The sequence below is a fragment of the Microcaecilia unicolor genome, chromosome 6 (genome assembly GCF_901765095.1).
Source record: "Microcaecilia unicolor chromosome 6, aMicUni1.1, whole genome shotgun sequence".
NCBI lineage: Eukaryota > Metazoa > Chordata > Amphibia > Gymnophiona > Siphonopidae > Microcaecilia > Microcaecilia unicolor.
In genome coordinates this window covers 279,506,204-279,534,041 of record NC_044036.1, presented here as the reverse complement: position 1 = coordinate 279,534,041, position 27,838 = coordinate 279,506,204, and the positions used below count along the sequence as shown (strand labels likewise).

General features: G+C 42.7%; 1 protein-coding gene across 1 annotated transcript in view; it reads right to left on the bottom strand.

Annotated features, from left to right (window-relative positions):
* Positions 1–27,349, bottom strand: part of KCNT1 (potassium sodium-activated channel subfamily T member 1) — a 418,934-nt gene extending 391,585 nt beyond the window's left edge. The window contains exon 1 of the mRNA XM_030207584.1: positions 27,255–27,349. Coding sequence (XP_030063444.1) covers positions 27,255–27,349 — 95 coding nt within the window. The remainder of the gene's footprint in view (positions 1–27,254) is intronic.
* Between the last annotated feature and the right edge of the window lie 489 nt (positions 27,350–27,838).

The following is a 27,838-nucleotide window of genomic DNA, read 5'->3' as shown; positions in this document are numbered from 1 at the left end:
TCTAACAAGAAAAAATGTTTGTGTTCAGGGCTGAAAGCACATTTTCAGTGACATAAAAGCATCCCAGAGCATCTACACTGCACTTCCACAGCAGGGGATAATTGGAACATAATATGCACAAATGATTCTGGAAGTTTTATGCAGATACCGGAAATAATCACTGGTAGCGTGCATCCCTAGATACCACTGCCAGCCAGTGCTCCAGAAACACTCTAATTATTACAGAGTGTAGAGAGAAAGTACAGAGCTCAAAAGACTCAGACTTGTATGCACTTCATGTTATAGATATGAAACTCATCTTGACCTCAGATTTCGAAAAAGGCGATAAACTATATACCTGATTTTCAAACAGTAGTTCAAAGTCTATGACAATCAAGGCTAGATTACTGTAACTCTCTGTACTTGGGTTTGCCTTCCTCCCACTTCCAGGCATTACAGGTGATTCAAAAAACAGTGGCGAGGTTAATTGTTAGTATGCCAAAGTCAGCACATATAACTCCAATATTAAAAGCATATGTGCAATTCTGGTCACCGCATCTCCAAAAAGATATAGTGGAATTAGAAAAGGTACAGAGAAGGGTAACAAAAACAATAAATGGGATGGGATGACTTCCCTATGAGGAAAAGCTAAAGTGGCTAGGGCACTTCAGCTTTGAGGAAAAAATGGCTGAGGGGAGATATAAACTAATGAGTGGAGTGGAACAGGTAGACGTGAATCGCTTGTTTACTCTTTCCAAAAATACTAGGACTAGGGGACATGCAATGAAGCTACAAAGTTCCTGGAGAAAAAACCCATGGTCTGTTATTGAGATGGGCATGGGGGGAGCCATTGCTTGCCCCGAGATTGGTAGCATGGAATTTTGCTACTAATTGGGTTTTAGCCAGTTACTTGTGACCTGGATTGGCCACTGCTGGTAGAAGGATACTGGGCTAGATGAACCATTGGTCTGACCCAGTATGGATATTCTTATGTTCTTATATGGGGCTGATGTTGAAAAGGATTCACATTGTTTAGTGGCAGTGCCAACTGCACAAGTGCCTTTTTAAAAAGAAAAATAGAAAAAATCTTAGATATTCCAAAGACATTGAAATGGCTAAACACTTCTGTCCCTGCTGGCTCATTAATTTCATTTACTTATGGAGTCATTTTGAATTCTATCTGCAAGGCAAGGCCATGTTAAAGAGAACCATTAACCTCTGATGGGAAAATATTTGCTTTTTGCCTGTAGTGGATGTGAACCAAGTATCTTGGCTAAACCACTATTCAGTTCCATGTCTACAGCTGTTTAAACATATGCCCTTATAGTTTTTTATGGGGGTAATTTCTCCAAATGGGTTATTTTTGTGCATACCATGATAGTAATGATCTTCACTCTTAAACCAGGGCATGTGGAGCATGACTTCAGTCTCGCAAAATTACTAAACACTCACCATTGTGCCAAAGAGAGCTTTATTCTGGAGTTCATAAGATGTAACATAGTTTAATAGTTTACAAGATTTGATATACCACCTTTCTCTTATAATCAAAGTGGTTTACAATAACAATTTAAAATAGAAAGGAAAAGAACGCCATAAATTAATAGGAAAGTTCATACATCATAAGACCAATCATTCACCCATTCATTCTCTAAAAAAGAGGTCTAGCAGATAGGGCTGGATTCTATACATGGCGCCTGAAAATTTCGCATGGAAAAAAAATACACCTAGGCGTATTCTCTAAAGTACGCCTACATTTTTTAGAATAGGCTTAAATTTCCAAGCGGTATATAGAATATACTGAGTGCCTCTCCACATAACCAAATTTAGTCGCAGTCATTTATGCCATGTTTTACTTGGCGCAATTCCTGATACCTAAATTAGGTGCAGAGGAGGAGATTCTATACATGGCACCTAAAAAACTTGGTGCTGAAATCAGTGCCAACTAAGCGTATTCTATAATCGGTGCCTAGATTTAGGCGCCGATTATAGAATGCGTTTAGTTCATATTTCAGCGCCTAAATCTACACGCATCCATTTATACCAATGAAAACTTGGTATAAATCCCTGCATGTAGATTTAGGCACACTTAGCCATATTCTATAATTAGGCGCATAAATTTTCGAATGCCCATGAAATGTCCATTTCCCCACCCATAATGTCCCTTTGCCTGTGCACATTAGAAGTTTGGTGCACTTCATTACTGAATATGCTTAGTGAGTTGTCTGCCTAAACTCTAATCAGTGCCAATTAGTGCTCATTATTACTTGTTAAGTTTTGTTATCAATGCTCATTAGCTTGTTAAATTAAGCACATTGTTATAGAATCCGCACCGATTTTGGCACCAAACTTTAAGTACACTACATAGAATCCAGTGGGTGTATTCTATAACAACATGCATAGATTTAAAAAATGCACACACCCCGCCCATGGCCACGCCCTCTTTTCAACTATGCGACTTAGAATTTGCACGCACCACGTTACAGAATACACTTAGTGAGTTGTGCATTTAAATCTTAACTAATGCCAAGTAGTGATGATAATTGCTTGTTAACATCCAATTGACAGCGCTGATTAGCTAGTTAACCAATTAAGTTATGTGCATTGTTATAGAATACACTTCGATTTCTGCACGGATATTAAAGCACAATATATAGAATCCAGCAGATAATGTCTAAACTACAGAACATCCAGGATAAGTTGTATAGGCAACTTATCCAGGTGCACTTGGAAGTTCTTTTTGATCAAGCCTGTGGCACCCAAAATGATGAAAAATATTTCTGTATTGTTCTGCCATATTTTCTTGGTCTCGGACTGCATTTCTTGGTACTTGAGGGTCTTCTCTCTTTCCACACTATTCACCGAGTAATTGCTTAGAGCCAGCACTTCTATAATCAATGCCATTCTGGTGTTTTTAACTACAGTGCAATCCGCTTAAGTGCAAGGGTCTGGGACCAAAGACATGCATGCAGTTAACAGGAGCGTGCACTTAACCATTGTGACCCAAAGAAGCTTGACATCTGATAAACATATGTACAGTACTATACAGTCTCCATTAACTGACGTTAGGCTTACTTGAAGTAATCAGTTATAGTCCTCTGTACACTATTGGGTCTGTGAGTTCCATAGACTACGTCTGCCAGACGGTAAAAACTGTCATAGCACTGACATCCAGTGGCCTCCAGATAGGCCCGCATGGTGTTGAGACTCTCCAGCGTTCTTGCAAAAGTGACAGGAGGAGGTTGTTGAATTTTGTCAGCATGTGCCTCGCTGCTCATTTCATCATCTGTTTCATCATCAGCCGTTGTTGCCTGCATGTAGGTGCATATCAGTGCTGTCGTCAGCTGTTTGTACATCGTAATCAATAGCTACATAGCGATGAAACTCCTCTTAAGTAACACCAGCTGGGATGTCAATAACCTGTTCATCTGACATGTTTGCAACAGCTGCATCTGTTTCGTCCCTCTCCACATTTTATTTTTATTACATTTGTACCCCGCACTTTCCCACTCATGGCAGGCTCAATGCGGCAGGCAATGGAGGGTTAAGTGACTTGCCCAGAGTCACAAGGAGCTACCTGTGCCGGGAATCGAACTCAGTTCCTCAGTTCCCCAGGACCAAAGTCCACCACCCTAACCACTAGGCCACTCCTCCATATCCTTAACAAAGCTTGCCCGCTTGTAGCAGTTCACAATGGTTGCCTGTGTAACATGATTCCAGGCTTCTTTCTGCATATGTAGGGAATCCAACAGTGAGAAATTACGAGCCAGTTCAACAGCACGTTTATCCTTGCCAGTCTGGTCATCCATAACGCTCATCAGAAGACGTAGCACAAGAGCCCTGATCCATAGGTTGGATTAGAGAGGTAGTGTTTGGTGGCAGGAAGACCACCTTGATGTTAGACAGCCTGACATCATCCCTGTGTGCAGCACAATTAACACAAAGCAACAAAATCTGACACTTTTGTGACCGCATTTTAGTGTCTAACTTCTTTAGCCACTGCTGCCAAATTCTCCCAATCATCCATGAATTGGTGTTAGCCTCGAATGACACAGGAAGTCGCTTAACTTTCTTGAAGCAACGGGGCTGTTTGCTCTTTCCAATGACAAGGGGTTCCAACTTCTCACTCCCATCCATATTGCACCAAAGGAGGATCGTCAGTCAGTCCTTCGACGTTTTACCTCCAGTAGTTTTGGCATGTTTGAATGCAAGTGTTCCATCAGGAATCGCTCGCAGGTAGAGACCGTTTTCGTCAGCATTGAAAATTCAAAGCCACTGTTGGATGGTTGGAAAGATGGAAGGAGAGGAACAACATAAAATTCAAGAAACAGCATGGTGAGAAACAAGACACTGATGACTTTGGTGCTGAAAATTGGGTTGTTTCAGTTCTTCCTACCATCTTGAATGAGTTTGCACCTCGTGACGACAGTGGCTTTGAATTCAGTTAGTCCAAGACTTTCAGCTAGCTGGTTAGCTTTCTCCATAAGCACTGGACCACTAACAGGAAACTGTCTGCTTCTCACTCGAGGAAAGCACCGAAGAAGAGCATCTTCTACCTCCTCAGCTTTTCCCGCCTGTTTTCGTTTCCGTTGTGGATTTGTATTGCTTTGCCAGTCTTCCAGAAGCTGGTCTTTCTGCTTCAAGACACGTGAAATTTGACTGGGATTGACACCATATTCTTTAGCAATAGATGCTTGACTTTGTTTGTTTTCTAATTTTTTAAGAACTTCTATTCGTTTAGCCAGTGTTAAAGTCTTACAGTTCCGCCGCGATGACGATGATGACCCCAGTGTACACTCTAACAACATTCTTTCGCTTATTCTGCCTGTGGCAGTTAAAGGGGTGGTAAATTTGAAATCTCATTGGTTGTCACGCGCCAATCGGCTTCTATATTCTGTGCGCGCGTTTATGCGGAGTCTTTCTTGCAGAGGAGCAGTCTTAAACCATGCATATAAGCGAATCTTGCACTTATCAGTGGTGCGCTAAACCGGTTTGTCCCCATAGAAATTGATGGCGCCAAAAATGGGACCGAAGTACGGCATGCAGTTAAACAGAGCATGCGCTTATCCAACGTGCACTTAAATGGAGTGCACTGTATAGGGTTCTACTTGTGTGCTGGCCTCAACACCACCCCAGTACAAATTTGGTTTGTTTTTGGCTTGTTTTTAAAGACACATATATTGCTCTGCATTAAAAAATAATAATAATGAAATGGTGCTAATGACAGCATTGATCAGAAAGGAAAACTAAAAAGGGGAGAGACAGCGCCATTGCCAAGAAAGGATATTGAACTGCTTGTTGGAGGATTACTTGTTGATCCATTGATCCCTGAGGCAGGCCTACGTGCCAAAACATGACCGTGTCAGGTCATTTTATATGACTTTTACAATAAAATTCCATTGTTTTGGAATCCTCCTTGTATTTGCCTCACTTCTTTTTGGTTGTTCAGCACTGTTCAGAAACCCACGGCCAACAATTCCAGCACACAGATTTTGAACAACTGAGTGTTGAAACTCAATAAATTAATGTTATAAGTAGATAAATGCATATAATCAGCCAATAACAGAATATATTTCTATCATCAAAGTTAGCCGTCATCTTCCCAATGATCAATTTCTCTTTATCAAGTAATCTTGTTGTACTTTCTCTTCAGCAGCTCCATTTGGACTTGACTAGGACTGGTGCTTTTTCTACTGCTGGCCCTGTAAAATGGAACAAGCTGCCATTGCGGTTGAAGAGAGAATCTCAGCGGCCTATGTTTAAAAAACATCTGAAAGAGCATTTGCTATGTTTGGCATATTGGGCTAGATTCTATATATGGTGCCTGAAAAATACACGAGGAAAAAGAATTACACCTAGGCATATTCTCTAAAGTATGCCTAAATTTTATGGAATAGACAAAGTTCCACACGGTACATAGAATATGCTGAGCAGCTTGCCACGTGACCAAAGTTGGTGACATCCATTTAGGACACGCTTTACATGGTGTAAATCCCAACGCAGTGGGTGTATTCTATAATAATGAGCAACTTAGAATTTAGGCACACCATGTTATAGAATACACTTAACAAGTTGTGTGCGTAAATCTCAATTAATGCCAATTAGTGTTGATAATTGCTTGTTAACATCCAATTAACATCACTGATTAGCTAGTTAACCAATTAAGTTATGCTCATGGTTACAGAACATGCTTCAGATTCCACACAGAATTTCAGGCACCATATATAGAATCTGGGGGATGATGTGCCTATCTGAACACCACTACCCTATTTGGACCAAGTGGAGTTTCCCTGAGTTAAACTCTATAGATTTGCGCTGCCATAATTCTTATAGTCTGAGAGTGTTCTTTATTTGTGATTTTACCTCATGCATGTTATGTATTCTGCCTTGGATAAAAGTGGTTTAGAAATAATAAATAAATATAGGTAATTAGAAAATACCTTGATTTGTGGGGACATTGTAAATACATGTACGATAGTCCTGCACAGGCGGCCTTTCATACACTGGAAAGTGAACTTTGAGAAGCAGTGTAGGTACTAGTCATCCTTTCAAAGAGTTTTATAATTACAGGAGGCACTTAGCAGGCAACAGTAATGGATAAATAACAATACACAGGAGAAGGCCTATTAACAATGCGGAACTATCATCAGAAGGCCCACAGCACCTACAGACAATTAACCTGTCAAACCTTGAGATTTCAGATTAACAGTTACGTAGCAATGCTAAAGTGATGGTGGTAATTTCCAATGAAAAGTAGAGATTACAACCCCCTCGGTTTTCCAGAACCTTGTTTTGTTACTTCTGCATGACTTCAGTTTAGGGAAGAAATATCTTTGCCTCCCTGCCCCCCTCCCCCAAATAGCAAGTTAGTGAAAGAAAAATAAAAAGGTAATTAACATTTTTAAAATAGAAAGATCTCTCTCACCTATAGTAGACTTGCCAACGGGATAGTCATATCATGTCTCCTTCCTAACACATATGCATACATGCTTGTACATTCTCACAGTAAGCCCATGCCATGCCCCCTCCAAAAAATACTTAGATAATGCATTGGTTAGTGCACACAAACAGGCAAAATACCGCAAAACGCTTTAATGCCATCTGCAGTAGCCTATTCTTGAATGCTTAACGCCCCTAAAATTGTAAAAAACATAGGGGTCCTCTTACCAAGCTGTGGTAAAAAGTGCCCTGCGCTAGCGGCAGGGGCCATTTTTGCGAAGCGCTGTGGCCCTTTTTACCGCAGTGAGCAAAAAGGCCAAAAATGGCATGGCCATGTGGTAAGATTTCACCATTGAGGTGGTGTTAAGTGCTCCCATGCTAACCTGGCAGTAACCTCCAACTACATAGGTGTCAGTAAAGTCTCACACACTAATTGGGAAATTAGCGTGTGGCCATTAATTGAGGAAATGAAAACTCAGCCATTTTACAACTGCACTAAAGGTGGCCTCAGTGCGCCGGGAAACCCACATGTTACGAATAGCGCAGGCTACCTTTTAGCACAGCTTAGTAAAAGGGTTCCTTAAGGAAGAATTCTATAAATGGCACCCAAAGTTAGTCGCCAGGAAGATCCACATTACACCGGTATTCTGCAAAGGGCACTCTGCACACAGCATCCTTTACAGAATACTAGTTTAGTGTGGATCTTGTACCTAACTTTGAGCGCGCACATTTATGCTTGTTAAAACCTGGTGTGAATGCTGATGCACAACTAATCTCCAAGCTCCAATAATTTGCATAAACCAAAGTGATAATTCATAAACCATGAAATGAGGCGTGGCCTAGTGGTTAGAGCACCGGTCTTGCAATCCAGAGGTGGCCAGTTCAAATCCCACTGCTACTCCTGGTAATCTTGGGCAAGTCACTTAACCCTCCATTGCCTCAGGTACAAACTTAGATTGTGAGCTCTCCTGGGACAGAGAAATATCCAGAGTACCTGAATGTAACTCACCGTGAGCTACTACTGAAAACGGTGTGAGCAAAATGTAAAAAATAAATCTGCAGCTTACCTTTTTGGTTTAGAAGACCTCTAATGGCAGCTGGATGCATAAATGACCCTATTCTATAACATCACACCTAATTTTTAGGTGCCCCTGACCTGCCCCTTCCTCTTTCATTGCCACACCCCCTTTTGAGTTGTGCATTCTATAGAATAGGCCTTAGGGCAGATCCACTCATAAACCCAAATAAGTGCCAATTAACACCAATTTTTGATTGTTAACAACTCATTAATTAATCAGTTTGTGCATGGATCTGAGAACTCCACCCAAATTTGGGTGATCAGTTTTGACGACCTATATAGAATCTGGGGGTTAGACCATAAGCCCTCCAGCAACAGAGAAATAGCTGAATGTAACTCGACTTGAGCTACCAGTAGACAAGCAAAAGTTAAAGAAATAAATAAAAATGCAGTTAATTTTTAAACCACTGTGTAAGACTAAAAGCTTTCAAGCACCCTAAGCAAATGGAAACGTTTAGCTGTCCACTCGTAAAACCAGCTTCTTCTGCCCAGTACTGAATTTTATAGATGTAATCAGAGAGATGGATATCATTAAATGTCTCATACAGTAGGGCTAATACAATTCAGTAAAGCAAAAGTAAAGGTCATTTATCTGCTATTCATGTATTGACACAAAGAGGTCCGTGATACTAGAGAAAACTCCTACTTTTATGCAATATGGGAATCAGTCATTTTCATGTGTTTGTGACAATATGTGCACAGAAAGTGGTTCTTATAAAACAACAACAGTCATTAGCCATTTTACAAAGGCACGTTGGCGCCTATGCGCATCCAAAGCACGTCAAATTGGCACTACCGCCCGGCTACCACGTGCCCTGGGCGATAATTCCATTTTTGGCATGTGCTCAAAACACGTGATAGAAAATATTTTCTGTTTTCTACCGTGGAGCACTTACCCAGCAGTAATTGGCAGTTGGCGTGTGCTGCATGCTTACCACCTGGTTAGCGCGTGAGATCTTACCATTAAGTCAATGGTTGGCGTTAAGGTCTCAGGCCAAAAATCCTGTTTTTCATTTTGCCGCACATCCATTTTCCAGAACATTAAAAAAATCCCCTTTTTTTCTAGGTGCGCTCAGGAAATGGACCAGGCACGTTCAAAACACGCGCCTAAACCAGCGCAGGCCACTTTTGGGCACGCTTTAGTAAAAGGGCCCCTAAAAAAATAAACAAGCTTTTCCCAACACTCAAGTTTGAGTATGAAAGTTTACTAGCTTGACTTTTTTTGGTAATCTGCTGTGTATAATGTTTTGTTATTTTGTGTTTTTATATATGTTTGACTATCCAGCTCATTTTCGAAGGAGAAGGGCACCCATCTTTCGACATAAATCGGGAGATGGGCGCCCTTCTCGCAAGGCTACCCAAATCGGCATAATCAAAAGCCGATTTCTTTACACCCTCGATGGCTTTCCGTCGCAGGGACGACCAAAGTTCACGGGGGGCGTGTCTGCAAGGTAGTGAAGACGGGACTGGGGCGGGATTAGGAGATGGGTGTCCTTGGCCGATAATGGAAAAAAGAAGGGCGGCCCTGACGAGCACTTGGCCAACTTTACTTGGTCCATTGTTTTTCACGACCAAGCCATGAAAAGATGCCCTAAATGACCAGATGACCACCGGAGGGAATCGGGAATGACCTCCCCTTACTCCCCCAGTGGTCACTAACCCCCTCCCACCATAAAAAACAGGTTAAAAATACTTTTTTGACAGCCTCTATGCCAGCCTCAAATGCCATACTCAGGTCCATTGCAGCAGTATACAGGTCCCTGGAGCAGTTGTAGTGGGTGCAGTGTACTTCAGGCAGGCAGAACTGGGGGGGGGGGGGGGTTGGGGGGCTCAGCACCCAAGGTAAGGGAGCTATGCACCTGGGAGCAATTTGTGAAGTTCACTGCAGTGCCCCCTAGGGTGCCCAGTTGGTGTCCTGCATGTGAGGGGGACCAGTGCACTACAAATGCTGGCTCCTCCAATGACCAAATGGCTTGGATTTGGCCATTTTTGAGATGGACGTCCTTAGTTTCCATTATCGGCGAAAACCAATGTCAGCCATCTCTAAGGGCGGCCATCTCTAATGTCGACCCAAATGTTGAGATTTGGGCATCCCCAACCGTATTATCGAAACGAAAGATGGCCGCCCATCTTGTTTCGATAATACGGTCTGGGACGCTCCTTTATGGGGCCGTCCTCCCATTCGAATATTCCTCTCCACGTAAACCGCCTAGTGATAGGCAGGGTATACATTTTTTAAACAAAATACACACTGCAGCAGGAACAGATACACTTTTACAGTAGGTGTTGCCAGGGGCATGGTCTGGGGAGAGCACAGGTAGAGTTTGCAAATATGCATGTTGATTATAAAATACGTGAATCTATGCACGTGCTTGTGAACATTTACACAGGAACATTTACATCTGCTCTCAAGCAGGTATAAACATCTGCTCTTGCACTCAAGGTGCAGTTTCGGCCATTTCTGCTAATGTTTTCTAAAGACACGTGGAGGATCATATTTAAAGCATATAGACTTACAAAGTTACATATTACCGAGCTGGAAATACTGAACGATTCACAAAGCAAATCGCATTCCAATGAGCTGCTCACAAAAAAAGCAAGTAGCTTGGTAGGGTGCAAGGCTGCCGATAAGCTGCGCGTGCACAGCCAATCCGTAAGCGTGGCTGCTCTGCGCATGTGCTACCCGCTGCTTTTTCTTTTTTTTTTTTTTTGTTGCTCCCCTAAATGATACCCACAACTGCGAGGGGGAGAGACAAAGTGGTCACACAGAAAGCAAAAGGAGTCCACATTGCAAAAGTGGAGAGAATTGCGAAATACAACTTGTGTTCACAATGGAGTTGATGCCAAAAGCAGCACTGCCGAGGATCCAGTTTTCACGTCCTGTGCATGTATGAAAGCCATGTGTAGTTTCCAAACATGGCTTAAATACATGCATGAAGCTGCCTTCCCCCCCCCCCCCCAACCTACGGGAGGAGATGGAACCGCGATGGAGGGAGAAGGGTGAACGGAGCAGCTGGAGAGGACACTAGTCGATTTGGCAAGCTGGAGTACCTGTGGCAGCAGCAGCAAGAGCTGCCCATGAAGGTGCAGTTCCAGAGATGGATTGTGATGCTACGACTGCCCTAGACCTCCTGTAAAATTACTCATGCTAAAGGCAGGTGGACCTTTCTGTGCATTCCTCAGAAACTGCTGTGCATCCCTCAGAATGCACATTTGAATACTGAACAGCTCATTAAAATACATTTGCTTACAATTGCCAGTGTCTGCTGAGGAGAACAGTAAGAAGCCCGAAGCCCCTTTGTGCATTCATCGCTGGATTCCCTGCTCACCAAACCAGCTTGAACCAGTCAAAAACTCACATTGCTGGCCCAGTAAGTTTTATGCATCTATTCCTTATATTTATAAAGTTACATAGGGTTCCTTTTACAAAGGTGCACTAGTGGTTGTAGGGTGTGCTAAATGCTAGTGACACCCATAGAAATATATAGGTGACTCTAACGTTTAGTGTGTGCTTATTTTTAGCACGTGCTAAAAACGCTAGCAAGCCTTTGTGAAAGGACCCCAAGGCTCACTAGTGTTTTTGGGGGCCCTTTTACAAAGACGCACCAAAAACTGTTTTTTATTGGATGCGCGCTGGACCATTTCTCCACCACATCTGGAAAAAAGGGGGGTTTGGGGCCAGCAAATGGACGTGCGGCAAAATTAAAACCAGCATGCGTCTATTTATGGCCTCAGCCCTTAATGCCACCTATTGACTTAGCAGTTAGCGCTCACGCGTTACGCATGCGGTAACTGTCCAGCGCGTGCTAACTGCTGATTACCGCCAGGAACACCCCTGCGATAGAAAATAGAAAATTATTTTCTACCACGTGTTGTCGGTGCGCACCAAATTTGGAATTACCACTCGGGAAGGTAGCTGGGCGGTAATGCTACTTTGGTGTGCACTGGACATGCAATGGGCTTTATGTGCCTTTGTAAAAGGGCCCCTTAGCGCACTAAAAATAAGCACATGAGTGTGCTAATCATTAGTGTGCCCTAAAAATACTAGCACGCCTTTGTAAAGCTACATGGGACCATGGGGGCAGGGGCCCCCACAGATTAAGTCCTGGCCCCCTCCACTTTCAACCCCCCCGCACCGCCACCGCAAGGTACCCCAACCCCTGCCAGCCTTAGTCTTCTTCAGCGCCGGTCTCTGGTGCGTTTGCTGATCTGTGCTGTGAGTCCTGATGTCCAGCAGGTCCTGCATGTTCCTTGCAGTTTCACTTAAAGGAACGTGCAGGACGTGCTGGACGTCAGGACTCACAGTACAGATCAGCGAACGCGCCGGAGACCGGCGCTGAAGAACACTAAGGCTGGCGGGAGTTGGGGACCCCCGCCAGCAAACTTACTTTGCAGCGGCGGCAGGGGGGGGTCAAAAGTGGCGAGGGGTCATCGACGGGGAGAGGCGGGCTAAAACGTGCCCCCCACCTTGGGCTCTGGACCTCCCTCCCGCCGAGGTCTGGCTACACCCCTGCCCCTAAGTGCTTTGAAAATGAGTTCCCTAGGCACCTACTTGGCCTCTTACCCTCAGCCTCCTGCTATAAAATGACCCTCCACATCCATAGACATTTCTGGGGATAGAGAATGGGTGAAGCATGATTGGGATCAGCAGACACATGCACAAAATTTACACTTACTTCCCAGGAGGTGTAACGTTGTGTAGGCACCTTTCAGGAGGTAATTTATGAGGCACATAGGTGTATATTCAGTATTAATATCCTGAGAGAAATATATTCTGGCCATATGTGGGAAAACTCCAGTATGTGTCAGTATCATCAAAATCACAAATTACTGATTTTATGTAAAAAATTATTGAAAAATCTGAAAATATTTTCAGCTGTATAATTCCATGTTCAGCCTTGTCCAGTGCACTATAGTTAAATGGACTATCGCTTCTTTCCATTTCTCTACCCTAGAGTTTGTGCTTTCAGACATTCTTTTTAATTATCTGTAGTTGTACTCAACACTTCAAGAAAGCAGGAAACCATGGTTGAGCAGCTCCGGGAAATTGCTGCATATGTACACAGAGACTATGAGTGACTGCAGAATTTATAATACAATATATGCACCTATGTTCCTTTCCTAAATGACTTGCTTTAAAATTACCCTCTATGAGATGATATTATTTTTTTATAGAAATCAATATATCTTTCTAGCAAGATAAGCAGAATAATATTCTGTGCAAGACACTGAAGAATGCATGGCACATTTCATGAAACTTGAAGGATAATTGCCCAATATGAGTAATTAGATTTGCAGAAGACTCTCAGGCTCATTTTCGAAAGAGAAGGACGCCCATCTTTTGACACAAATCTGAAGATGGGTGTCCTTCTCACAGGGTCGTCCAAATCAGTATAATCGAAAGCCGATTTTGGACATCCCCAACAGTTCAAGGGGGGCATATCGGAGGCTTAGCAAAGGCGGGACTTGGGCGTGCCTAACACATGGATGTCCTCAACCATAATGGGAAAAAAGGGTGTCCCTGACAAGCACTTGGACGACTTTACCTGGTCCTGTTTTTCTTACGACCAAGGCACAAAAAGGTACCCGAAATGACCAGATGACCACCGGAGAGAATCGGGGATAACCTCCCCTTACTCCCCCAGTGGTCACTAACCTCCTCCCACCCTCAAAAACATCTTTCAAAATATTGATTGCCAGCCTCAGATGTCATACTCAGGTCCATCACAGCAGTATGCAGGTACCTGGAGCAGTTTTAGTGGGTGCAGTGCACTTCAGGCAGGCGGACCCAGGCCCACCCCCCACCCCCACCTGTTACGTTTGTGGAGGAAACAGTGAGCCCTCCAAAACCCACCACAAACCCACTGTACCCACATCTAGGTGCCCCCCTTCACCCGTAAGGGCTATGGTAGTGGTGTACAGTTGTGGGTAGTGGGTTTTGGGGGGTGTTGGGGGGCTCAGCACACACAGAAAGGGAGATATGCATCTGGGAGCAATTTATGAAGCCCACTGCAGTGCCCCCTAGGGTGCCCGGTTGGTGTCCTGGCATGTCAGGGGGACCAGTGCACTACAAATGCTGGCTCCTCCCACAACCAAAGGGCTTGCATTTGGTCGTTTCTGAGATGGCCATCCTTGGTTTCCATTATCGCTGAAAATCAGAAACGACCAAGTCTAGGGACGACCATCTCTAAGGACGACCTACATTTCAAGATTTGGACGTCCCTGACTGTATTATCGAAACAAAAGATGGACGTCCATCTTGTTTCGATAATACGGGTTTCCCCGCCCCTCCATCGGGACGTTTTGCGAGGACGTCCTCAACAAAACTCAGGCGTCCCTCTCGATGATGCCCCTCCACGGCTCACATGCTAGTGGCTTTCTCCCTTATTGACTTGCATGGTGAAACATTAATACAATCACCATAAAAACAACTTGTTCCAAGGTAGCAAAATCCTAGTGGAGCTAAATCCAAATATTCCAAGTAGCAAGGGGGAAATGCACTAATAATGAAACAAATCCAGTTGTGTACAAGTCTAATCAGAATATTTATTAAAATGTAAACAATGTTTTCATATCATTGCTTAGCATGGGAAGCCCATCAGGAGTGAAAAACAAACATACAACCAATTTCCATTGAGACAGTTTCTAAAAGTTTATTGCTAAGATACAGCTTAATTGCAAACACTTAATAATGTGCACTTTCCAAGCCAAGAAAACTTCTGGATATTATTTTCAAAAGTACATGTGTTGAGTGCAGAGATCCGAATTATGCCAGATAATGTAATTGGGTCTAGAAAATTCCATCACACTTGGCACTGTCACAATAGACTTTAGCAACCATAATTATTGCTAATGCATAGGAATTGTTTCATCTAATAATGCCAGATGATCTTACAGGGTAGATTCGCTTTAACACTGGGAGGGTTCTGAGAACTCATGGTTTCTGTGTTCATTTGCAGCAACTTCCTGGAGCAGCTCAATGGTGGCTTCCTACTTTCTTGAAGTCTTGAGTATAACTACAGATAATTATAAAGAATGGCTGAAATCACAAACTGCAGGGTAAAGAAATGAAAAAGAGCAATAGTGCACTGGACCATGCTGAACACCGCTGAATAAAATCTTGAATGTTTCAGGAATTTTTATACAAAATTAGGAATTTGTGATTATGATGATATCGACACATACTAGAATTATCCACAGATGACCAAAATATATTTCTCCGGGAATAATAATAGCGATTCCCCTTTATAATAATGGAGGGAAGACATCAACAACTTCTGTGGTAAATGGAACCCTTTAAATAAAGTCAATAAAAATAAATGTATGAACACAGTTACACTCATACATGTAACTCATATATTTATTTATTTATTTATTACATTTGTATCCCGCGCTTTCCCGCTCATCGCAGGCTCAATGCGGCTTACATAGTAACAAGAGAATACAATCTGTAGTATCTGAATCAACAAAGGAGGTATGTGGTAGGACAAATGAACAAGGGTAAATGGGATAAAAGAGGTATGAGAGAAAGGATAGGGATAGGTAAGGAAGTGGAGCGATGAAGAAGAGGTAGGGGAAGAGCATGGAGGGTAAGAAGATTGGTAGGAGGTATTTTCTGAGCCATTGTTGTTAATGATTAGATGAACCGGTAAATGGATGGGTTGCTTATGTTTGCTTATAGAAGGTTAAGTCATTTGGGTAAATCTGTTTGAATAGATGGGTTTTCAATAGTTTCCTAAAGGGAAGGTATTCACTAGTTGATCGAATGTATCTGGGTAGAGCATTCCAGAGTTGGGATCCCAGGTAGGGGAAGTTAGATGCATGATATGTTTTATACTTTAGTCCTTTGCAATTGGGAAGGTGCAGGTTAAGGTATGTCCGTGAAGATGCTGACCTGTTTCTGGATGGAAGATCTAATAGATTGACCATGTAACTTGATGATACTCCATATATGAATAAAAACAACCTCAAATACCTGAACGCTTACTTATTCTTTCAGTTTCTTTCACTGGGATGACAGATTTTATCACTAGTCAAAAACCTCACATAGTTTCAATTTTTATTTCTTTTTCTTGTCCTTTATTTAATCAATACACAAAATCTCTGGTGTCTGATATTTCAAAATTATTCAAATACTGCAGTTTTCTCATAAGATTTTTTATCTATTTTTAACTGCTCATACAACAATTCTCACACGCTTAGGGGCCCCTTTATATAGCAAAGGTAAACCCAACGCAGGTTTACTGCACGCTAACCCAGACCCAGAACCACTACCGGCCCAACATGGCTGCCGGTGGTAGTTCTGCCATGAGTGTGCGCCATTTCCTGCACACCGTAAAAAATGGTATTTCATAGAGTGGTGGTAACCCAGCAGTATTTACTGTAACCTGACACGGTTACTGTCGGGTTACTGTGGGAGCCCTTACTACCACCTCAGTAAGTGGTAGTAAGTGCACTCCTCGCATGGCCACATGGTAAGAGTAATCTTACCGCATGACCATTTTTTTTACCTGCTGCAGTAAAAAGGGCCCTTGCATATGGGAAAAAAGGCCCCTGCTGCTACTGCAGGGCCCTTTGTCCCGCAGCTTAGTAAAAGGACCCCTTCAAATCCGGGCTAAAGGCCTACCTGTTTGATGCTGCTTTTAATTCCTGTCACCTGCTCGTAACCTTTATCTTGTCTTCCTCTCTTCATTAGTCCCTTTCCCCATATGTCCTATCTGTCTGTCCTACCCTTATCCCTTATTTGCCCTGTCTGTCTGTCCTGATTTAGATTGTAAGCGCTGCGTACGACTGGTAACGCTATAGAAATGATTTATAGTAGTAGTAGTAGTAATATTTTTGCAACTGCTTCAAAAGAATTTTTGAGCACTTATCTTATTCCTGATGCAGTGGTGTAGCCAGACAGCCAGTTTTAGGTGGGCCTGAGCCCAAAGTGGGTGGGCACAAAATTTTCTCTGCTCCGCCCTACCTCCACCTCAAAATATAAATACTTTAGCTAATGAGGATCCTCAAAAGCTCAGTCAGCTGAAGACTTTCTCTGAAGGTGGCCAGAACTCTCTTTTACCAAGCTTGGCAGGCAGCAGCAATGACCCTAAGCCACTGATGGCAGCACCCCACACATGCTTAGCTGTCGATGGCTCATGGATGCTGTTGCCAGAGCTTGGTAGAAGGGAGTTCTGGCCGCCTTTGGAGGAGGTCCTTAGCTGGGGATGCCTGGGAATCCTCACCAGCTAAACAGCAAGGGTTAGGACTGGTGTTAGACCTGCTTGGGCCCAGGTCAGAAAATAAAGGAGGACTCCCCTCCCCGATTCCCTCTCCTCTTTGCCTCCCCTCCAATTTCCCACCTGCCATTACTATCACACCGACAGACCCTCACCAAATACAGAACAAGGGATCACAAATTAGAAATAAAAATATTTAGACAAAAATTGAAAGGGAATCCCAAGAAGTTAAACATAGCATTACTACAACACTGGAGACATAAAACAGAGATGCATTTTCTTTTCTACAGGACACAATACAAAGACATTTGCTATGCACATTTCCAAAAGCTAACATATTCCATTTAAAACATTCAAAATAAAATGCTTTGTTTCTACCTTTGTTGTCTGGACATTTTATTTGAACTGGCCACCTCTGGATTGCAAAACCAGTGTTCTAACCACTAGGCCACTCCTCCACAGTAATCAGCTAGCACTCACCAATATGGTCTCACTACCGATTACCGATCAAGAGCAAATGTAAATGCCCAAGCACATGCCTAAATTTGCATATTCTATAATCTGCATGTGTTTTGTGACCTCTGTCCCTGAACATGCCTACTGGCAGACCACGCAACACCATGTCAAATTCTTTTATGATTCAATAATTTCTATTCATAACAAAGCATAATAACCATAGCCAACATAGAAGCTGAACAATGAACAAAATGTGCAAAGTTACATAAGAAAACAAGAACAAACTTTGCCATCATCCAATAATTTTATATGCAATTTATTATTTTAGCATAGAAAAACTCTAACAACTACAGGAGAATACAAACTCTATAGAAAATATTCCAACCTGGTAAAAGGAGTTTGATTTATATATATAAAGTTAGTTTGGAGGTGTCCCTTTAAACTGATGGAAAAAAAATTTCCAACCCATATAAAGAATATATATCTCACAAATGGATCCTCAAACCTTCTAACAAGGAACAATACTGAAGTATTCACAATGCCTTGTATAAACAGGAGTAGGTTAATATCATGGGTTCCTATTAAGAAGGAAAAAGAGAAAAAAAAACCCAGACGCAAAAACTCATGCTACATGAGAAAAACGAATGGGATGAAAAACTCTCTTTCCCTCTTATCAATAAAAATTAAACGGACACCAAAAACCAAACTACCCAAAACTAACCCCAGCCCAAAAGAAGACTACCTTAAAGGAGCCCCCCGGGAGGAAAAAGAACCCTGAAATTTAATAAAGTTTAACACAGAGCCTGAAATAGCCAAGGCAAACACTTATATACCCACTCTTACCTAATAAAGCATACAACAAGCATGCCAAATACAATAGCTAAAGAGATACTTAGCTTAATTCAAGCGGGCCAGCTTCAGGACAGTTTCAATCAAAAATTCCCCCCCAAGGACTCCGGAGCCTTACAAAAATTCTGCAACCGACAAAAAAACGCCGACCCTCCAACAAGAGCGCCTTGTTTCGCCAACCTCGTGGCTGCTTCAGGAAGGGCGCTTCAAATTCATCTGGTAATGTAAAGCCAAAACGACACTGGAAACTAAAACTCAATCGTATGGATACCAAAGATGGTGCAGGAGCAGGAACTCCGGATCAGATTGAGTTTTTTTTTATATTGTAGTGACGTCATGACATCATAGCGTCATTGCATATCCATTCATAATGTCCAATAAGCGAAGGAAACCACACCTCCCAAACTACACCTCATTAATAGTAAGCATTCCACTCAATATTTCTGTTCAATCCTTGGGGTGCAACTGTTTTAAGTAAGTAAATCCAATGTTGTTGCTTACGCCATAAAATTGTTTTAAAATCCCCCCCTCTTGGGTCCAAGATGGCGCTGTGAATAGACGCACCTGTGTTTGCTCCTGGAGGCTGCTGTGTTTGTGAGTTTCTCTCGGTGCCTCTGTAGCCTCGTTAACCATGGGGAAGCGGAGGGGGAAGGTAAAGGAATTTCCCTCGGTTCCTGTGACCTCCTCGACGATGAAACAAACAACCCTGCAATTTCCCAGGCAGCAACCAGGTCCTCAGGGAACTTCGACCCCCACTGCAGCTCTCAGCCCTTTGGAGTTGATTGAGAGTGGAAACGGGGCTTCCTTGAGCCCTGTGGAGCGAATTGCACCTCCCCAGCCTGGAAGAGAGTTGCTGGCTGTTCAGAGACAGACGCCGAAGTGGCTCAGCTGGTCCTGTCTGAGGGTGTGACTGCAGCAACGGAGAAAGATTCTCAACTTCGGGAAACATTACTACAACAGGCTTCAAAGGTATTGCCTCAAGCTATTGTTTCCAAGTTAGCTCGGGCTGATAGTCTACCTCAATCTCCTCCTGTTGCTAGTGGAGTGATTAGACCAGCAATTGTGACGCTGGAGTCACTATGGGATATGGTTTACAATATCCAAACCTCTATGCAAACTACTTTAAAGCAGAATTCTTCTGATATTGAAGTTCTTTCTGAGGCTGCCCTGCTTCAAGCACAAGTGACTGCACAGCAAACCCAGAAATTGGAACGTGTGGATATCAAAATTCAAGAAATGGGATCTATAGAAACAGCTTTGGTTAAAGACAATAATTTCCTACATAAACGACTTGAATACCTTGAAAATCAGACTAAAAGGCTTAACCTTAGGTTTCTTAATTTTCCCAAATCGCCATTAATTTCTCCTTTGGAGATGGTTACAAAATATTTGGTGGACATCCTGGGAATGGACAAGGACTCACTCCCTCCCATTACACGGGCTTATTACATCGGGAGTACTGGAGTGGTGGTGGGAAACCCCCCCGTAATAGGGGAGGGAATGAATCTTACCGCATTCCTAGAAAGCTCATTAGAAATAGTTACTCAGAGGTTAACTCTGCTTGCCACTTTCGCGTTGGAGCCTGATAGGAATGCCGTACTACGGCTTTCGTTGAGACACTTAGAAAATCTGTTTTTGTGCTCAAAGGTCCGTATCTTTCCAGATCTCTCACGGCCTACACAGATGAGACGAAGGGCCTTTTTGGAACTTCGCCCCAGGGTGGTGGCATTGGGAGCAAATATTGTTTAGCGATTTCCTTGTTTTTGTAATGTGATGCTTGAGGGTAAACATTTTCAGTTTGTAGATCCAAAACAGTTGAAAGAGTTTATTGATGCAAGAGTTGATGTGAATATAGTAAACCTTCCCAAATTTAGCAGGCTGGGGTCTGAACCAGAGGAAGCATCTATTGATTATTAATTTTTGTATTTTTTTCTTTTTTAATTTCCTTAATCTTGGAATCAAATTTCTTTAACTTGTGGACAAATGGGCTGTAAAGATATATATTATCATTTTTGTTTCCTAATGTTAAATAATGCCGATTGCATATTCACTTTATGTGGTGATATATTGGAAAATTTAAATAAATATAAAAATAAAAAAAATAAAATCCCCCCCTCTCTTACCCATAAATACTTGATCAATGATCATGCATTGCAACTGATTAAACTGATGTTGAGCCTGTTTTTTAGCTATTGTATTTGGCATGCTTGTTGTATGCTTTATTAGGTAAGAGTGGGTATATAAGTGTTTGCCTTGGCTATTTCAGGCTCTGTGTTAAACTTTATTAAATTTCAGGGTTCTTTTTCCTCCCGGGGGGGGGGGGCTCCTTTAAGGTAGTCTTCTTTTGGGCTGGGGTTAGTTTTGGGTAGTTTGGTTTTTGGTGTCCGTTTAATTTTTATTGATAAGAGAGAAAGAGAGAAAGAGAGTTTTTTCGTCCCATTCGTTTTTCTCATGTAGCATGAGTTTTTGCGTCTGGGTTTTTTTTCTCTTTTTCCTTCTTAATAGGAACCCATGATATTAACCTACTCCTGATTATACAAGGCATTGTGAATACTTCAGTATTGTTCCTTGTTAGGAGGTTTGAGGTTCCATTTGTGAGATATATATTCTTTATATGGGTTGGAAAAATTTTTTCCATCAGTTTAAAGGGACACCTCCAAACTAACTTTATATATATAAATCAAACTTATTTTAGCATAGGCCATTTACATGTGTGGCAATATATGCATGAAAATGACTTTATAAAATTACCCCCAATGTGAACTCTAATTTTTGCATTAACTCCAAGAATCTATATGTGGTGCACAGATAAGTGTGCACTTCCGAGATGCACATGCAAATTAAGGGGTCCTTTTACAGAGCGGCGGGAAGCCCAACGCGAGCTTACAGCTCACTCTTCTGGGACTACTGTCGGCCCAACGTGGCTACCGGCGGTAGTCCCGCCCCAAGCGTGTGCCATTTCCGGGGGAGGGAAAAGAAAACCCCTCAAAATGGCTTATGCAGCGATAACCCAGCAGTAATCAGGCATCGTTGTGTGCTGCCCGGTTACCGCCGAGGTAGCGTGGGAGCCCTTATCACCTCCTCAATGGGTGGTGGTAAGAGCTTCCTGCCGCACAGCTATACAGTAAGAGTTCGCTTACCGTACGGCAATGTGTGCTGGGCCCTTTTTCCCACAGCTTGATAAAAGGACTCCTAATTGCCTAACAAGCTGTTAACCATCAATAATAGGATGCTAACAACCAATTACTGACATTAATGGGCATCAATTGGGATTTACATGTGCTTCAGGCTGCACGCTATTCTTTAATGCTGGGCATCTAAATCCCATAGCACACAACCCAAAAGGGGGCATGGCCATGGGAGAGACATAGGCAGGTCAGGGGTACTGCAAAACGTTGTAAGCACTGTTATAAATTAGTAGGTCTCTGCACCCAACTTGGGCGCTGGGATTTACATAAGTCTCGCACTCAGAGTTGGGCATAGGAATAGCTCTTAGCAACAATCTTTTCCAGTGCCCATTTTTGAGCAGCATTTGCAGAATTCCTCCCCCTAAGCTGATAAAGTGGTGGAGAATGCTGTGACTAACTGGAGCAGATAATGCAGCTCACTTAATGCCACCTCAGCAGGTAGTGTCACATACATCTGTGTTGCCATGCAATTAGAGGGTCATTTTATAAGTGGGCACCTAGTTTAAGTATATTGTCAGGCAAGTAGGCATCTACTTGTTGCTATAAAGTATTAGCGTAAGTGGCAACATGGACCAAATTCTACAAATGGTGCTGAAAAATCGGCACCAAAAATATGCACTAAGCGCTATTCCACAAACGGCACTCAAAGTTAGGCACTCTTTATAGAATAGCACTTAGCACCATGACCATGCCTAAATTAGACATGGATTCCCCTTATTCTATAACAGCACACTTAAATTGCAGGCACACTCCTGATCCATCCCTGACCCTCCCATGGCCATGCTCTCTTTTTGAAGCAGTGTATACAATTTACACAGGGATCCTGGCGTGTAAACATGCACACGTAAAATTAATCCCAATTAGCACTAATAATTGATTATTAGGGCCCAATTATTCATGCTAATTATTTCATTAGTCAATTAAATGGTGCACGCCAATTGTGCATGCACCCAAATTTATGCACACAATCCTGAGTGCCATATAGAGAATTCAGGGAATAGTGCCTCCATTGCAGGCATGGACATTTACACCTGCCCTGGAGGTGTCCTGGAGAAAATATAAATGCCATGTGTAATTTTTAAGTATGATGTATTTTATCATCTACATGCATACAAGCATCCTCCACTTAAATTCTGCCCAAATACATGCCTTCCAGCACAGTAAATACCATCACAAGAAAGCACACGTTCTGTTTTGCCAGTCAGTATTTAGAAGAGGCCATTTCGGTATATATATAGCCACATATGTGCAAAAAGGACTTTAGGTAATTATCCCTTTAGGGCTAAATTCCATATATGGCACCTGAAAATTCTGCTTGGAAAAAAAATACACCTATGCGTATTCTTTAAATTATACCTAAATTTTATTGAATAGACTTAAATTTCCATGTGGTATATAGAATATGCCGAGTGCATCTCCACACAACCTTTTTTGCAGGTGCGCTGAAAAATTAACCTGCGCATGTCCAAAACATGTGTCTACACCAGCACAGGCAACTTTTCGGCACACCTTAGTAAAAGGACTAAGAATTCACTTTCCACATAGCTCCTATAATAGAAACACAGAAACATAGAAACATGACGGCAGATAAAGGTCATATGACCCATCCAGTCTGCCCATCCTCTGTAACCCCTAATTCTTCCTGTTCCTAAGCGATCCCACATGCTTATCCCATGCCTTTTTAAATTCTGGAACAGTCATCGACTCCACCACCTCCACCGGGAGGCCATTCCACGCCTCCACCACCCTTTCTGTGAAATAATACTTCCTTAGGTTACTCCTAAGCCTATTCCCTCTTAACTTTGTCATATGCCCCCTCATTCCAGAGCTCTCCTTCATTTGAAAAAGGCTCTCTTCCTGTACATAAATGCCCTTGAGATATTTAAACGTTTCTATCATGTCTCCTCTCTCCCTCCTCTCTTCCAGCGTATACATGTTGAGGTTCTTAAGCTTGTCCCTATAATTTTTGCATTCAACACCGCTTACTAATTTCGTAGCCGCCCTCTGGACCGACTCTATCCTGTTTATATCTTTCCGTGGGTGCGGTCTCCAGAACTGTACGCAGTACTCCAAATGAGGCCTCCCCAGAGACTTATACAACGGCACTATCACCTCCTTTTTCCTGCTGGTCATGCCTCTCTTTATGCACCCAAGCATCCTTCTGGCTGCTTGGGTGCATAATGTGGAAGAGATACAGTAAATGTTTGCAAGCCTTACATTGCTACAATTCCCAAGGAACAGATAAGGACAATAATACAAGCTATATCTATGGTGAAGGATAGTGAGCCAAATGCATAACTATTTGAGAACTACTTAATATTCACTACATCGCCTCTATTAAGATCAGATTATTACTTAAAGCAGACAGTAATTGAGCAGTAAAAATATACGAACCAAAGTCATGAATGGAAGAGTTATATCTAACCTCAGCCTCAAGAACCATGTATAAATCTTCGTTGACCTTGCTCTAACTTGTTCATAACACAAAGTATTTTTTTAAAAACTGAGAAGCAAATGAAACTAGAATATATAATTTAGCATTTACAAGATGATACCATTGGGATGTTGTTATTCAGGCTTGTCATGTTGCTGAAGTGATTCACTGAATGTCATAGGCTGAGTGTCACTAAGGGGCTCTTTGACTAAAGTGCTGTCATGCAGCAACCCGAAACTAACACCGTACCCCCAGCGTGTGCCATTTCTGGCGCTAGCAGAAATATTGAAAAACAATTTCCACAGTGGGTTACCCGGCAGTAATCAGGCAGCATTGTGTGCTGTTCAGTTACCCCCCCCCCCTCAATGGGTAGAAGTAACTGCTCCCCCTGAAATGGCCGCAAGGGAAGTGTGAACTTACCACATGGCCATTTCATTTTTGGCTACTTTCACCCACTGTGGTAAAAAGGGCCCTGGTGCACAGCAAAAACGGCTGCCGCTGCTAACGCAAGGCCCCCCTTCTACCACAGCTTAGTAAGAGGGCCCCTAAATTAGATCTTATATTTGTTGCCTCCAGATAGAGAATGACATGGGGATGGGGAACAGCAGTAACCATGGGGATGGGGACAGACCTCCGGGGTGGGCACTGGGACAGATCCAATGGGGATGGGGTGCGGACGGGGACAGATCCCACGGGGATGGGGCGGGGATGGGGACAGAGCCCTCAGGGACGGGGACAAACTTTGTCCCCATGTCATTTTCTAGTTGGAAGGGTAGAGGATGGTGGTGGTGGGAAGGAGGGTTATTATAGCTGTTCGTTGTTATTATTGTTTTCTATTTGTAATTTATACACAACAGTTGCACAGCACATTGTTCCGTTTTATACTTTAATAAAAAGATTTAAATATAACATCGTAAGTGTTCAAGGCTTCTGTAGATGAGGACAGAGCCCATGGGGACAGAACCTGTGGGGATGGGGCGGGGATGGAGACAGGGCCTGCGGGGATGGGGCAGGGATGGAGACAGAACCCACGGGGATGAGGCGGGGACGGGGACAAACTTTGTCCCCGTGTCATTCTCTACCTCCAGACAAGTAAACGATGTTATAATGTTATATCAGTCATGCACAAAATGAGAGCAAAAACAGTATTTCACTCCAAATTCACTGGACTTTTCTCCAGAGCCAATACCTCTACTAGGCCTCTCCACACAAATATTACTCCAAAAACAATTTGAATTAATTCCATTGCATTATTTCAGAATTCAGGTTCCTTTACAGGATCTAAGATAAATGTGATTAATGTTTTAAATGGCTTTCAGATTCTTTTTTTTTAAGCTATTTATTATATAATTTCATTATATTCATTAAGTGCACTGTACAAATTAAGCATTGATCATGTCAAAGCATGCACCATCACTGAGGCATGAAAATTCTTTTTTTTAATTATGTTTTTAAATTGAAAAAGAGCTATTTATTTTGATGCAGATCTCTAGCCATTTGTCATCTGTCTACTTTTCTTGCTGGGACTTAAGGTGAGGGCTTTCTGAATAAGTTGTTTGGTAGTCATGGCCTTCAAAACGCAGGACTGGCCAACTTTGGTAGCTATCCCCCCCCCCCCCCTCCAAACACCACCACCACTCACCTAACTTGATTCTACTGTGTTTCAGGGTCAAAAAGAACAACTCATTTTAATGTGGCAGCTGTCTATTTGTCTGGCCATCTCCAAAATACAAAAGATTAATACCTGTGGATGTCACAATAGACCGATAAACAGGCTTATTGATATTATTTACACAATCCTGTAAAATGTCTATCTCTTTAGTGTGGGGGGGTGGGGGGGGAGAGTCTCCATTTCAAACAGCTTTTTAAAATCCTATTCTCCTAATCAAACCCAGTCATGTTTTTTTTTGCCAGGCCACCAACCTGAAACCTTTTTGAATCTGCCTCTTTTCACTATTATATTGGAAGAGGAACCTAGCACTGACCTGATGTGGTATCTTTTAAAAAAAATTACTACTGATCAGAAAATCAGAACAAAAATAATGTCTCTCTCTAGACATGGTAACATCATGATCCTGAATGGCCTTGGGCACTCTTCCCTTCACTTCAGAAGTAGACTACATGTACTGCCATCCTAACAACAGTGATTTCAAAGGGCTATACCAACACACATGCAAACTTACAAAATACTATGCAGCAGTGTTTTGACATGTTGTGTTGAACTTGGCAATACTTAGTCATAAGTGAACTGCCTTAATTCATACTTTAAAGTTTAAAGTTGCTAACTGCATCTTAAGTTCAGAGCCTGCTAAGCAATCCAATAATGTAAGAAGGGAGGGTTGAGACCTTTACAGAAATTCAATTAATAAACACCAGTGATATAAACAGTAAAAGAACGAAAATACTGTACTTTCGTAATGTTTACTTTCAAGAAGGACTCATCAGTAAACCATTTCTTCACAGGCAATAGTGTGCACAGAGCGTCTGTTAGGTAAAAATCTTATAACATTTTTCAATATTGGTATTTACAGGCTTCAAAATTTTGAATACAGAATATAGTTAAGCCCCACAAAAGTTTACCGTTGTACAAGACAAAACTGTTCCATAACAACATTTTGCCAGCATAGCCTCTAAAAATAAACTTAGAAAGGTAAATACACGAAGATGTTTTGTATTTTAAGAACTTTGCACGTAAACCTTTGAGATTCAAATACAGTTTTAAAGACACAGCTGTCGTGGCTAACCTTTCCCCACCAAATTCTGCGCATCAGCTCATTTCGGAACCTGATCTTTGCAAGATACCAGTCGTAACCATCCCAGCAGTCTGAGCATATGCTCCCACTAACTTCCAGTACCAAGAATGGAAACCAGCTAAAAAAAAAAATGAATCTATCTGTACAGCAGAAAGAAAAGGAAGGTACTCTACCACTACCCCCACCCCCCCACCCCACCCCACCCCACCCCACACTTCTCTCTTTGCAAGCTCCAATTTAAAAACCTTGAAATCCTAAAACGTGAAAAAGTAGGAAAGGGGCAGCGTGAACCAGGGGCTGTATGTGCAAGCGTGCATCGACTCCACTTTTTCAGCACCCTGGCCAGCGCTCCCCGCTTACCTGTCATCGTTGGGCAGAGGCTGGTCCCCCAGCAGCAGATCCCGGAACCGGTAGCGGGGAGGCAGAGGCGGCACCTCCGTGTCCAGCTCGGCCATCTTCAGTGAGGAGATGTCCAGGATGACCCCGCTCCTGGCGCCCGCGTCCGAGGAGAGCCTGCGGGAGAAAGAGGCAGAGAGAGAATGTCGGCTAAGGTGGAGGTGGATGTGGTGGATAAAGAGGCACGTGCGCGCGCTCCCAATGCTCGCACACCTCCTCTTCCCCACCCCAAGGGCTTTCTCCAGCACGATCAGTCCCTAACCACCCTCCTCCTCCCGCCCGAATTGCAATCTATTTTCTGCAAGGAAGATCAGTGCCACGGCTTCACTATTTATGATTTATTTTAATAAGCTTCCTACACATTTTGGCTAGTCATGAAAGGAGTTCTCATCTCCCTTGCGTGAGGCTGGCCTCCTTGTCACGTACAAAGTGAGATCCCGGGGCCAAAGTATCCCTTTTCACCCGTTTTCGGCTTTTGGGGGGAAGAAATGTTAGCACCCAAATCCACATACTCCCACATTATAGGGCTGTCAGCTCTGAAGAAGCAG